This window comes from Gekko japonicus, unplaced genomic scaffold (assembly GCF_001447785.1).
Source record: "Gekko japonicus isolate JY-2015 unplaced genomic scaffold, Gekko_japonicus_V1.1 scaffold306, whole genome shotgun sequence".
NCBI classification, from domain to species: domain Eukaryota; kingdom Metazoa; phylum Chordata; class Lepidosauria; order Squamata; family Gekkonidae; genus Gekko; species Gekko japonicus.
Window position 1 is genome coordinate 190,038 of NW_015172013.1, and position 14,178 is coordinate 204,215.

At 47.0% G+C, this 14,178-nt stretch overlaps 1 protein-coding gene across 1 annotated transcript in view; it reads left to right on the forward strand.

Moving 5' to 3' along the window:
• LGALS12 (lectin, galactoside-binding, soluble, 12) overlaps positions 1–13,945 on the forward strand; it is a 35,751-nt gene extending 21,806 nt beyond the window's left edge. Inside the window, exons 5-9 of the mRNA XM_015420269.1 lie at positions 713–751; positions 1,470–1,496; positions 1,796–1,884; positions 5,687–5,849; positions 13,798–13,945. Of these exons, the coding sequence (XP_015275755.1) occupies positions 713–751; positions 1,470–1,496; positions 1,796–1,884; positions 5,687–5,849; positions 13,798–13,944 (465 nt within the window). The 3' untranslated portion in view covers position 13,945. The remainder of the gene's footprint in view (positions 1–712; positions 752–1,469; positions 1,497–1,795; positions 1,885–5,686; positions 5,850–13,797) is intronic.
• Positions 13,946–14,178: the final 233 nt, after the last annotated feature.

A 14,178-nucleotide genomic window follows, 5' to 3' on the forward strand; every position in this document is an offset into this window, starting at 1 on the left:
ACTCAAGGTGGATTACTCAACATAGGCCCCGTTGACACGGAGGATTTGCCACGGGAGAGCAACGAGTGCATAGCAGATTATCCAGGCGCGATCACACCGCAACATCTGGGAAGTGGAGCACACCCGTGGCATACTGCCGAAAATGCGGGATTAAAAACAACCTGCTTGGAGGTACTAGCAACCAGTTTGCCACGGGCTGCCTCCAGAGTCCCTTGGTGTGATCGCGCCGGCCGCGGCTTTTCCCTCCGGCCCCTTGTTGATGCGCAGGCGCAGAAGGAAGGAACCATAGTGTGCTGCCAACACGTGGGATCGCGTTATGGTGGCTCTAATTGCGGCGATGCAAAAAGCCCCGCCTCCCCCCCGCGTTATCTGGCCCTTGTGACCAGGGCCATAATCAATAGGATGAGACATCTAATATAAGCAGGGTTGCCAGCCCTGGTACAGTCCGCTAGAACAGCCATTTTCTCCAGGGGAACTGACTTCTTGTAGTCTGAAGATCTCTAGTCTGATTTTTGTAATCTGGAGATCAGACGTAGTTCCTGGAGATCTCCAGGTGCTACCTGGGGTTTGGCAGCACTGAATATAAGGAGAGCTTGAAGGAGAGGGTGTGGCATGCATTTCCCAGCCCTGACCAGTGGTGAAATTAACACAGCTAGATCTTTGTTGATTCTTGCAGGCTCTTGATTTGTAGTGTTCTCTTTCTACTTGGCAGCCTTTTGATTCCGTCCGAAAAGGATACCCGCTGGCCCCGGTGAGTACGGGGAAATTATCAGGGATGCTTCCAAAGCTACTCTTCCTCCTCCTGAAATTCTCCCCAAGTTGTAGAGAATCAAATCACCCAGCCTATGATTCTATAAGCCCGACTTCCGACAGCTTTTGGCTTCAAGACATTTTGCATCCTTCCTTCCAATCTGTGTTACTGGTATGCCCTGATACAACCACAAGAGAGCGATCCTGATGTGACTTCACATTCGGCTCTCTTTACGAAGGCATTGCTGAAGGACCCTAACAAATAGATGAGCGCATTTGCGCAGAAGGAAAATGGCACACACAAAAATCTGACTGCAATCACACAGTTGCATCAAAATTTCCTTTTCCTTCATTCACCGAATGTCAGGGACACAGTCACGTGCACACTGGAAACAGCAAGGAGGAAAGATGCAAGTGAACGAGAAAAGCTGCACCCGTCTACCAGTTCTGAAGTGAACTTGAGACATTCTCCTAATGTTCTGGAGTTCGGGAGGACTGAGAGGAGATGTACAAAGCAGCTTGTAAAAAAAGAAGGAACAGAATGGGGTACAGGAAGATAGCACGCTGGTTAATGGGGGGGGCACCTCAGCTCTGAACTCTATCTCAGCCTCTCGGCTCATCCATCTGCCATATTATCTCCTGTGTCCCAGTATCAGAATTTCCCCTTTCCAAGACAGTGCTGGTAATTCTAATCCCACCATTTTCTCTCTTGTCTGCAGCTTCTGCATCTAAACAACCCTGGTCTGGTGAGTCTAAATACGTCTGTTCCCTTTTTCTCCACCTGCTGGTGTTGATGCTAATAATACTAATTAATGCTTATCGTATGGCAGTGGGTGTAGTATACCCAGGGGATCTGAAGACTGCCTGGCAGCCTGCAACTCTGGCTGTTTTTGTGGTGAGCTAGGTTTGTTTTTTGGGCTGAGAGAACTGTGACTGACCCAAGGTCACCCAGCTGGCTTCATGTGGAGGAGTGGGGAATCGAACCCGGTTCTCCAGATTAGATGCTGCTGCTAACTCTCCCCTCCTTCTCCAATTTTCCCTTCAGACTGTACCTCTGACCCGCCAGCTCCCCCAGGCCCTCAGGCCTGGAGATGTGATCGCAGTGCGAGGGCTGGTGCGTCAGGATCCAAAGGAGTAAGTTTGCTTCCTTTCCACTTTTGCCCTTTTTGTTCACTCTTTAAAAAAAAAAAAAAATCTGAGGAAAGCACATAACTAGAAGCAGATGGATCAGACAGGAAAGTTATGACTTAATATGGTTTGCTTTGTTATAGCGTGTTTGTAGTGGAGCTATGGGTAAGGACCTAAGGTATGGGTAAGAGCTCTGCTGGATCAGACCCGTTCCTCTGGAAGGCCAACAACAGGGCACAGAGGCTAAGGCCTTCCCCTCATGTTACCTCCCGGCACTGGGATCCAGAGGCTCACTGCCTCTGAACATGGAGGTTTCGTTTAGTCACCATGGCTAGCAGGGCTTTTTTTGTAGAAAAAGCCCAGCAGGAACTCATTAGCATAGTAGGCCACACCCAACAGCAGAAACATATTAGCATATTAGGCCACACCCCAGACAGAGCAACTCATTAGCACATTAGGCCACACCCCCACATTACCAGAAGTGTGGTCATCCAGCCACACCCACCTTTTGCTTCTTATTCTGTTTACCTTGTTTGTTGTCAAAACCCAGGGCCTTTTTTTGTAGCAGGAACTTTTTTGCATGTTAGGCTACACACCCCTAATGTAGCCAATCCTAATGAGTTTCTGCTGTTGGGTGTGGCCTGTTATGCTAATGAGTTCCTGCTGGGCGTGGCCAACACAGGAGCCAGCCGGAACTCCGTTCCTGTGTATTCCTGCCCAAAAATAGCCCTGATGGCTAGTATCTTCCATTAATCTATTTAATCCCCTTTGAAAGTTGTCTGTGCCTGCGGCCATTACCTGGAGGGTGGAGAGGGGGCCGTGGCTCAGTGGTAGAGCATCTGCTTGGCATGCAGAAAGTCCCAGGTTCAATTCCCAGTACCTCCGGTTTAAAAAGATACTAGTTGTTATGAAAAACCTGAGACCCAGGAGAGCCGCTGCCAGTCTGACCAGATAAGGCTGACCCTGATGGACCAAGGGCCTGATTCGGTATAAGGCTGCTTCGTGTGTGTTCATGTGTCCGACAGCTGCAGTTTCAGCAGCACTGAAACATCGACTGTTATCCAGAAAGGAATCCGAAGTCTACTTGTTTCTCTCCCCACCCCCTTTTCTCTGTTAAAAAATAACTTCTTGTTTTCCTGGGACTCGCACATATATTTGCATGCAATCTATTTTCTGTACCTCAGGGTGGTTACGGTGGTTCCTTGTGAGGGGAATTCTGCATGTCCTCTTGTGAAACCATCCTCGTGGAGAAGGGCTGTGGCTCAGTGGTAGAGTTGCTTGCTTTGTAGGCATGAGGCTAAGATGGCCAATGCCAGGCTGGGAAATTAAGAACATAAGAGCCCTGCTTGATCAGACTAGTGGTGCATCTAGTCCAGCAACCTGTCTCACACAGTGGCCTCAACCAGTTTCTCTGGAGGGCCAACAATAGGGCAGAGAGGCCAGGGCCTTCCCCTGATCTTGCCTCCTGGCACTGGGAGTCAGAGGCTGACTGCCTCTAAATGTGGAGGTTCCCTTTAGTCACCAGGGCTCCATAAATCTGCCTAATCTCCTTTTAAAGCTGTCTACGCCTATGGCCACCACTACAATTTCTGGCAGCGGATCTTACATTTAATCACTCACTGGCGTGATTCCTGGAGGTTTGAGAAGTGGAGACTGAGGAGGGACCTCAGCGGGGTGTCATGCCATAGAGTGCACTCTCCCAAACACCCGTTTTCTCTAGGGAACTGGTCTCTGTGGTCTGGAGATCAGTTGTAATTCTGGGAGATTGCCAAATTTCATCTGGAGGTTGGCAACCTTGGGCTTCAGGTTTGGGCCCTGGCATCTCTAGTGATGAGCAGTCAGGGTCACCTGCTGATTTGCTTACAGAACAGGCTATGATTAGAGACATCTCTGGTTCAGATCTCTTTGGGGGAACCTCTTCGGAAGTCTCACTTTCTATCTGCAATATGGGAATAAGTATGCCGGCCTGTGGTAAGAATTGTAACACTGAAAGCATGAGATGTACATTAGTGAGAAAGTATAAATGGGCAATTTTCTCAGTGGAGGGTGGTAAGCAGTGGGGTACCGCAGGGATCAGTACTTGGTCCACTGCTTTTTAACTTGTTCATTAATGATTTGAAGTTGGGAGTAAGCAGTGAAGTGGCTAAATTTGCGGATGATACGAAGTTGTTCAGGGTGGTGAAAACCAGTGAGGATTGTGAGGCACTCCAAAGGGATCTGTCAAGGATGGGCAAGTGGGCGTCAACATGGCAAATGGGGTTCAATGTGGCCAAGTGCAAGGTGATGCGCATTGGAGCCAAAAATCCTAAATATAAATAAACATTGATGGGGTCTGACCTGGCAGAGACTGATCAAGAGAGAGATCTTGGAGTTGTAGTAGATAACTCACAGAAAATGTCGAGACAGTGTGTGACTGCAATAAAAAAGGCTAATGCTATGCTGGGGATTATTAGGAAGGGTATTGAAAACAGATCAGCCAATATCAGTGGGAGGGCTTCTAATGTCCTGGCCCTACTGGTGGACCTCCTGATGGCATTGGTATTTCTGGCCACTGTGTGATACAGAGTGTTGGACTGGATGGGCCTTTGGCCTGATCCAACATTGGCATCTCTTATGTTCTTATGTTCTTATATCATAATGCCCCTATATAAATCAATGGTGTGACCTCATTTGGAATACTGTGTGCAGTTCTGGTCACCACACCTTAAAAAGGATATTCTAGCTTTGGAAAAAGTGCAGAAAAGGGCAACTCGAATGATAAAAGTGTTGGAACACTTTCCCTATGAGGAAAGGTTAAAGCTCTTAGGGCTCTTTAGCTTGGAGAAACGACGACTGAGGGGTGACATGATTGAGGTTTATAAGATTATGCATGGGATAGAGCAGGTAGAGAGAGAGGTACTTTTCTCCCTTTCTCACAATACAAGAACTCCTGGGCACTCAATGAAATTGCTGAGCAGTCAAGTTAGAACAGATAAAACGAAGTACTTCTTCACCCAAAGAGTGATTAACACATGGAATTCGCCGCCACAGCAAATGGTGGCAGCTACAAGCCTGGACGACTTCAAAAGGGAATTAGATAAGCATATGGAGCAGAGGTCCATCAGTGGCTATTAGCCACAAGGTATAGCTAGGGGCTCTGGGACAAGTGATGCTCTGTGTTCTTGGTGCTTGGGGGGGGGGTCAACAGTGGGAGGGCTTCTAATGTCCTGGCCCACTGGTGGACCTCCTGATGGCACCTGGTATTTCTGGCCACTGTGTGCACAGAGTGTTGGACTGGATGGGCCTTTGGCCTGATCCAACATTGGCGTCTCTTATGTTCTTATGTTCCTCTGTCCCCTTCTGTCAAGGCAGATGTACTTGGTTTCCTCCATCCCACCCTGTGTTTCAGTTACTGTTTTATGTGCTTTTAATATGTGCGTTAGTTTTGGTTTGAATTGGATTTACGGTGCCTTTTATAATGTTTTGTGTTTAATGGGGAAGGGCTGTGGCTCAGTGGCAGAGCGTCTGCTTGGCATGCAGAAGGTCCCAGGTTCAATCCCAGGCATCTCCAGTCGAAAGGACCGGGCAGTAGGTGATGGGGAAGACCTCTGCCTGAGACCCTGGAGAGCTGCCGCCGGTCTGAGTAGGGAGTACTGACCCTGGCAGATTGCGAGTCTGAGTCTGGTATCAGGCAGCTTTGTGTACTCAAGTGTTAGATGCCTCGGTGGCCCTGACTGGGCAGCAAAGGCAGCATACAAATTTTGTAAATAATAATTAGATGAACCCTGACTGTGTAACTCTGTTCCCATTATCCCTATAAACCAACTAGGTTCCACCTCAGCTTGAAGAAGGACCCCTCTCATGTCATCTTGCGCTTTAGTGTTTATTTCGTGGACCAGACAGTGATATGGAAGTCCTCTGCTGACCAAAGGCAAAACTCTGGGGAGAAACTGGTGACCTGTTTCCCCTTCTACCCACAACGATACTTCGAGGTAATGGATTCGGTTCTGTTACTCCAGCAATTTCCATACTGTGGGGTATTCGTTTGTTTACTTCCTGTATACCCGCCTTTCTCCCAATGGGGACCCAATGCAGCTTATGCCATTCTCCTCACCTCCATGTTATCCTCACAGCAACAGCCCTGTAAGGTGGGTTTTAGGGTTTCCCACCTCCAGGTGGGCCTAGAGATCTCCCAGCATCCCCACCCATCACCAGATGACAGAGGAGGAGGAGAAATATTATCATCATCGTCGTCATCATTGTTATTATTATTATACCCTGCCCTTCACTTGGAGTCTCAGAGCAGCTTACAAACTCCTTTCCCTTCCCCTCCCCACAACAGACACCCTGTGAGGTAGGTGGGGCTGAGAGAGCTCTTTCAAGGACTGCTCTTGAGAGAACAGCTCTGACAGAACTGTGACTGACCCAAGGTCACACCACCTGGCTGCATGTGGAGGAGTGGGAGTTCAAACCAGGTTCTCCAGATTAGAGTCCACGGCTCTTAACCACTAGCCCAAATTCTCAGATCCTCTGGAGAAAATGGCCGCTTTGGAAGGTAGACTGTTACGTAATGAGCCTGAACTGTACTTGCAAAAGGACTTAGCTTAGGACGCATAACAGTGGCTTGCTAGGATCCTAGAAAGGACCAGTAGGCAGACAGGGATCCTAGAGAAAACCAACTGGGAGACCATGGAGTGTAAATAGCCTGTCGTTGGGAGTGGGGTGTGTTTTGAGTGTAACCTTTTCCAGGCATAAATACCAGGCTTTGGGCCAGGGATTCCCAGTCTTCTTTCTCTTGCTGAATCACTAGTAAACCATGAGCTGATCACTTGAACGCGTCTGAACCCAGGTATATTGCATAGACTCTACGGCAGTATATACCGCTGAGCTCCATCCTGTCCTCATGCTCCATCCTCCAGTCTTCAGAAACTTCCCAACCTGGAGTGGGCAATCCTAGCAGGCTGAGACTGTGTGCCTGGCCCAAGGTCACCCAGCAAGCTTCTAAGGTAGAGCGGGGGTTAAAACCTGGGTGCTGATCTGACACTCTTAACCACTGCACCACACTGGCTACACCTTAGTGGCCTGTGAGAGAACAACGAATGTGTCCCTTGAAGTACATTCTTTAATGAAGGCTGATACGTGCAGAGGAAGCCGCCGGATGCACGTATCCTAATGTCCTGGCCCCACTGCTGGACCTCCTGATGGCACCTGGTATTTTTGGCCACTGTGTGACAGAGTGTTGGACTAGATGGGCCTTTGGCCTGATCCAACATTGGCTTCTCTTATGTTCTCTTATGTTCAGTTTAGGACGATTCCCTGTTCTGTCCCTTCAGTCAAGCTTGGCTGCTAAGGGGGTAATTTTCAGACTGTCTTCCGATGTTCTGCCCTGTGTGTGGCTGTTATTAGAAACAGGGTCTTCCCCACTGTGGTACCGCATCTCTGACCTCTTTAACTCACAGCTATTCATCTGGTGTCAAGCTTGATGAGTTCCAGATCTTGGGTGAAAATACCCTGATTTGAGTCTATGTTTTTCTGGATTGTTGCAAGGTCGCTGTTAGTATCCCTCACAAGGAGGGATGGCTTTGGTTCCAGGTGGAGCTTTGAAAGAATAGGACACCCAATGAAAATTAGTCAATCTTGTCGCCAAGCCAAAACTGCTGGGTGTATCAGTGTCCATCAGAAGTGTGTGTGTGTATGTGTGTGTGTTGAATAAGAACAGCCAGTTCAGAAGCATTACCTTCCTACCCACTTATGTTGGAAAAACTGGCAAAAATACTTAGATATTCAGAGTTTGCAATGGATCTTTGCTTCACTGGAGAGGAGGCATTTCTTTCTGTGTAAAAATATTTATTTCTAAAGGGAAGGGTACACAGGAAAAGCTACAAAATAACAGACCTAAGGCTACATCTCTACAGCTACAGAACAGACCAACCACACGGTCTCACAACAACGACTGTAATGGAGATTCTTCTTCTTCTTCTTGACCCCTAAAAGGAAATCACCTGAATACATTAACCAATGATTGTGAGTAAACAGACTTAGATTTCCCAGGCTCTGTTTTCATTGACTCTGTGCCAGGTTTCCTTCCAGGTCAGTCTAAACAATAGCACACAAGGTAATCCGATTAACCCTATAATCACTGAATTAGATTAGATTAGACGCACACATATTTCCAACAATTAATACCATTGTGTTCCCCCTCCTGGCTGCTCCAGCAGTGTCCCCCCCCCACCAAGGTCTATGAAGCAGGGTAAAAGCAACAATGATTTTAGAACAATCCCCCCTGAGCTAGGGGGAATCTCAAATGGCCACTGTTGGGTGGAGTATGAATAGGCACACCATCTCTGACATAAGAAGAGATTCCTGGAGATTTGGAAGCAGTGGCTGGGGAGGGGAGGGGAGCTCAGCAAGGACAGAATTCCACAGAACCCGCCATCTGGCACTGCCGTTTTCTCCAGGGGACATTATTATTTCTGTAGTCTGAAGATCAGGCGTAATTCCAGGAGAACTGAGGCCCCACTCAAAGTGGCTGGCAACCGGACTTCCGGTTTATGGCGGCGCGCTAGCAGACTCACCTCCCGGACCTCCCGGGGGTGAAGCTGCACTCCAGCCAAAGAAGGGGGTGTGCAGGCTCGCAACCCCCCCCGGGTCCCAGCGAAGGGACCCTGGCCATGGAACTTTTCAGAGGTGGACTCTTCGACGGCGGAATGCCGGAGAATTGAGGCGCCTCTTCGTTCCGACGGTTCTCCGTGCTGTGAGACCGAATTGACTTAGTGACGCTGACCGGGGCAAGCGCAGGAGATCGTGCGGCAGAAATGAAATGAAAGCGGGGTCGAACGACCAATTATGAACGTGAGTCAATTTCGAAGCGTTTTGTAAAGGGAAAAAGATAGCTCCCCACCCCACCCCACCGAACGGGAAAAAGACGAGCGGGGGAGGGACGCCTCCCATGCGCATGAACTTTTGAGCGATTGAGGGGGGGAGCGGAAGAAAAAGCGAAGGAAACTGCCTAGAAGTACTTACCAAAGTGAATCTAAGTGGTCAAGCATACATTCAGAGACTTTTAAAAAATTCGCGAAAGTAAACAAATTATAAAGATGGCGGGGAAGGACAGAGAAAAAGTTTTGAAAGCGAAAGGGTCTGAGAACCCGAAACCGGAAGTTACCAGTGAGGTGGCAAAGTCTATAGCAGATTACATGCGCCCTCTGCTGGAACAACTGAATAACTTCAAGGAACAGATGTCTATAGTGACTCAAAGCATTACTGCACAACAAACCCAGATAAACGATTTGATACAAATAATGAAGCAAGATGCTGAGAAGGTAAAGGAAGTGGCTGTAACTACCCAGAAGGTGAAGAAAAAAGTGCAAAAGCTGGAAAGGAAACAAATCTCCATGGAAGATCAACTGTTGCAAGTCCAAATGGAAAAGTCCAACATGATCCTTCGTTTCCAGGGCATGCCAGAGAATAGAGGGGAGAATCTTAAAGAAGTGATGAGTGAATTGCTAGCCCCAGTGACAGAAATGAAGGCGGAAGCGTTGCTGAACAATATGGATGTGGTCTATAGATCATATTCAGGCTACATAAAGAAAAATAATCTGCCTGGGGAAATTGTTGTAAGATTCTCGAAGAGGCATGTGAGGGATGCAATCCTGAAAGTGGTTGCTGGAACACCCCTGAAAGTGGGGGAAAATACCATCAGAATGCTAAAGGATATTCCATTTGAAGTAAGACAACGGAGAAAGAAGTACAAAGAACTTGTGCTTTCTCTTCAGACAAACTCAATTGGATATAAATGTTCAAGATTAAAGACAAAAAAGAAAAGATTGATTCTGTTCAGAAAGCTCAAGAATTCCTAAGGGTCCAGCTGGGAAGACCAGAGGACGGGGAAAAAAGAAGAGGACAGCAAGTCCAGTGGCGAGCTGGAAACTGACTCTTTCGGAGAGGACTCTCTGTCAGAGCAAGGGGCAGCAGCCCCAAAAAGTCCTTATAAGCTGCGGAAGAGAAGGGGAAAGGAGAAGTAAAGGCTGAAGGACTCTGAATTGTGCCTTTGAGACTTTTGATATGGGATGATCGGGGGTACTGTTTCTAGACAGTTAAATTTAAGCTTTAAAGGAAAAGTGTTATAAATGTTTGACACAGTTTATAAAGGGATGAGTGATGGGAAGACTTGATGTAACTAAGCTAGTTGGAGGATCTCCTCTCTTGGGCTTTTAGTTAGTAGTAGGTTCTTTACTTTATCCCGTATATGTAGTTTCCCCTCCCTTTTCTTCTGTTGTAGTTTTTGTAGTGTTAAAAAAATAATAAAAAATTCCCTCCGGGGGCTCAAAAAAAAAAGTGGTTGGCAACCGGAAGCAGGAACCGCTTTGGACAAGGGCAGCTGCTGTCACTGGTTTCTTTCTTCTTTCAAACTTGGGGAGTGCACATCAAGACCAGCTGTGCATCCTGTTTTCACTTGACTGTTTTCACTTCTCTTGGCTGTTGCTTTCCACTTGTCTTGTTGCTTTTCTGAGCTTCTTGCACTCTCCGTTGTCTATGGCTTGACTGCCTCCGCCACATTGGGAGGTTAATCTCCCTCTACACTGCATGCCGCTTTCACTTTCTTTGTTCATTGGGTTTTATGGTACCTTCTGCATAGATTTATGGCCATACTGACTTTGCAGTCAGTATGGCGTTGCCCTGGGGTATCTGACTGTGGCCTTGAGCAGCACCTTTTCCTCTTCCTCCCCCTCCATTTGAAGGGAACAGTAAGCAGACAACTTGACACAGCTTCATTGATCTCTGTCACTTCCCGCACCCCTATTTCCCCCTCTGTATTTATCACCTCACCATGAATTACTTGACTGCTGAGGCAAGTACTGACGTAGGAAAATCTGCATACCAGATTGAACGAAAACAGATACTCCAAGGCAAGGGGGAACCAGGTCAAGTGCTGAGAAAATGTGGAGCGAACACCAGATGCAGAATGAACCTGTGTTACAGCTGCATCTCTGCATCTGATGCAACTGATTAATGGTGTATCACCTCCCAGATGTGGATACAGAACTTTCTGCTGTTGGGAGAGGCTGCCCGTCGCTTCTTTGCATGTCACTTTTCGTGCTTCATTCTAACCAGTCTAGGAAGAAGGGGAAGAATTCGACTACATCTCTGCATTACATATGATTGCCTCATTCAATTCTTCTTGGTGCAGGGATGTCCCCAAAAGGCTTGTCTACAGAGGGAGCTGCTCATTGCTTCTCTGTGTGAGCCCTTGGTCTAGGATAGCCTAATTCCAGTGTGGAAGCAGTCCTAGCTGGAGTTACCTCCTCAAAGGCATTTTTCATGCTCTTTTAACACATAGTAGACCTTTTCCAGGTGAAATGTATTTCTGATTTTTAATTTGGAAAAAAAAAGAGAGTTATCTTTCAACTACTAGACAATGCTGCACCATCCTGACCCCTGGCCTGCTTGTGGTGTGCAGAATGAGTTGGTGCCACAAACGGGCAGCCTGGGACAGTCTTTAACCCGCAGCACCTTTTTGGTTAAATAGCTGTGACAAAAAGCATGCTAAGTCTTTAAGGCTCTTGAAGAAGAAGATGAAGAAGAAATTGGATTTATACCCCATCCTTCACTACCCGAAGGAGTCTCAGAGCGGCTTCCCTTCCCCTCCCCACCACAGACACCCTGTGAAGTAGGTAGGGCTGAGAGAGCTCTTTCGAGAACTGCCCTTTCAAGAACAGCTCTGAGAGAACCTGTGACTAACCCAAGGTCACACCAGCAGCTGCATGTGGAGGAGTGGGAAATCAAACCCGGTTCTCCCAGATTAGAGTCTGTGCACTTAACCTCTATCTATCTATCTATCTATCTATCTATCTATCTATCTATCTATCTATCTATCTATCTATCTATCTATCTATCTATCTATCTATTTTGTACCCCACCCTCCCAACAAATCAGGCTCAGGGTGGCTCACAGTCAATGCATAAATATCAATTAAAACAACATAAAATCATCTAAAACAATTCAGTTATAACTAACGCAAATTCATAAAGTGCTGGTTAATTAGTTGTTTGAGATTGCTTACTTTAAGAGTATACACAGAGGTCTGACAGTCCTTCTGCCCATGATTTTCCTGCGGCGCAGGCTAGGTGTCAAAGGCCAAGGGCCAGGGCTCTATAGTGGTGGTGGCTCCCTAGCTGAAAGCCTAGCTGAAGAGCTCCGTCTTGCAGGCCCTGCCGTTTTCTCCAGGGGACATTATTATCTCTGTAGTCTGGCTCTCTCGTTCTTGTTAGTTCTTCTGCAACACGGCTACCTCTCCGGAGCACGAACGTTTTCAAAATCCTCATGCCACCTATTTCAGTGCAAAAAATGCCCGTTACGATGTCATTGCTTTGTGTGACTCAACCCGGGGATTCTTTGTTCCCAAGCCACCTTCTGTTGACTCCCACTGCATTTTTTTCTCCTGTAGGTTTAAGTTGCAAATGAAGAACCATGCAACATGTGTACATAATGCAAACCTAAACAGTCAAGGGTGCAAACTGAAGAACTGAGAGTGCTACCAAAACATAAAAATAGGGAATGTTTGCTCTTCCCTGTTTGGAGTTTGTCGTACGCTCAGACCTATTCCGCACACTTGACTTACTCCTGATTTTCTAGACTGTTGATCTACAAGCATTGGAATCGGTTAGGGAACGGTTCTTCCATGTGTCTGCCCTCCTTGTGCATCTTCACAGTTGTGTAGTCCATTTGTTTTCTTCTTCACATGGCTTAAATAATGAGGATTTTCAAGGGAGGGTGCTGTTGTCATTGGTGGCATAACAGAACACACGCCCCTTTAAAGGCCCTAAGATATCAGTATAACAATATAGTGTTGTAGTGATAGTTTAAGTAGGTTCTCTGAATTCCCAGCTTTCATCGAAGGGAAAAACTAAGTCTTTAGTCTCTTCCCTCATGGAGATATGAAGGGAAAGGCATATTTATATGAAGGAAGACGCTGGAGACTTACTTTTTTAAAACTGAAAGTTGGGAATTCGGAAAACCTGTTTTATCATTACAACACTACAGGGATATATTGATATTTTAGAGCCATTTAAAAATAAGAACAAAACCTGAAACCACTCGTCTTCAGGGTGGCAGGGATGGGGGAGTTGTTTGATGATGACGACAGTCCAATAATTGAAAAGTGAGCTGGAGGTGGGTGGGACAACCCCCCTCCCAAACCCTGACAGAAACATTACACGCAGGGAAAAAGCCGATTCAAAATCGGCCTTCAGAAAAACATCAGGATAGAAGTGGTTTCAAAAGAACCAGGAAAAAACCCACCTGGGGAATAACTGAAAAGAAGAAGTAATAACTGAAAAAAAGAAGTGAAAAGACACAAAAATGCATGTGGAAATCAGGGGATAAACTGAAGCAAAACCCATGCGGAAAAGCCCTCAGTCGCCACAGGGGAGGTGCTGCCATTTGATACAGAGCCAGTGCAAAGAGACTGCTTAGGATTTCTGTCTTTGGCTGAGTTATCCTGTGTTGGCACTGGCTCTGTTCAGGACAGAGATCTGACGCTGCCTTATTGCAGCCTAGATTTCTGGTCCACCTCTTTCAACGACGTTCACCCTGATTGGTGGTGGATATTGATATCGATCACAGCCAGAGAAGGGTCTATCCCAATACCTGCTACTGCAGATTGTTTAATTGTAAATGCCAGGGATTGAACCTGAGACTGAGTGCAAAGCAGATGCTTGACTACTACTAGCTATGGTCCATCCCCTTGCCACTGGAATGTAGGAAAGGAAAGCAGAATTAATTAATTAATACTGCAGAATTATACTGGTTAACTCTCCCCTCCTTTTGTGCACCAGTAAACTCTGCTTATTAGAACTCCTCTTGCTCTTTCCAGCACTAGTAATTTCTTAGCATCTGTCTCCCCAGCTAACTCCATCTCTCTCCTCTTCTCCTCTCCAGCTACTCCTCCATTGCGAAAAGGACCATCTGAAACTGGCACTAAATGGGGCACCACTTGGACAGCGACGCTTCCCTTTACCGTCCGCTGAACCCATCACAGAGCTGGCAGTCGAAGGAGACGTCACACTTTACAGCATCCTGTGCTGAATTTGCCCCAGTCAGGTCCGGCTCCATTCCTGTTTTTCCAAGGCCAAAGTTGAGCTAAGTACCACTGTGTGGTTCTCCTGGCCTGTTTTTGAATGTGGCAGGGGAGAGCAGATGAGAGCAGATGTGAGCAGATGTTGGAATACATCTGTGTATGCACAAGATTCCCTGCACTTAGAAAGCTAGTGCAACAGGCAAAATGGTAGGCTGGAAACTTTACTCCTAGCTTTCCAAGGG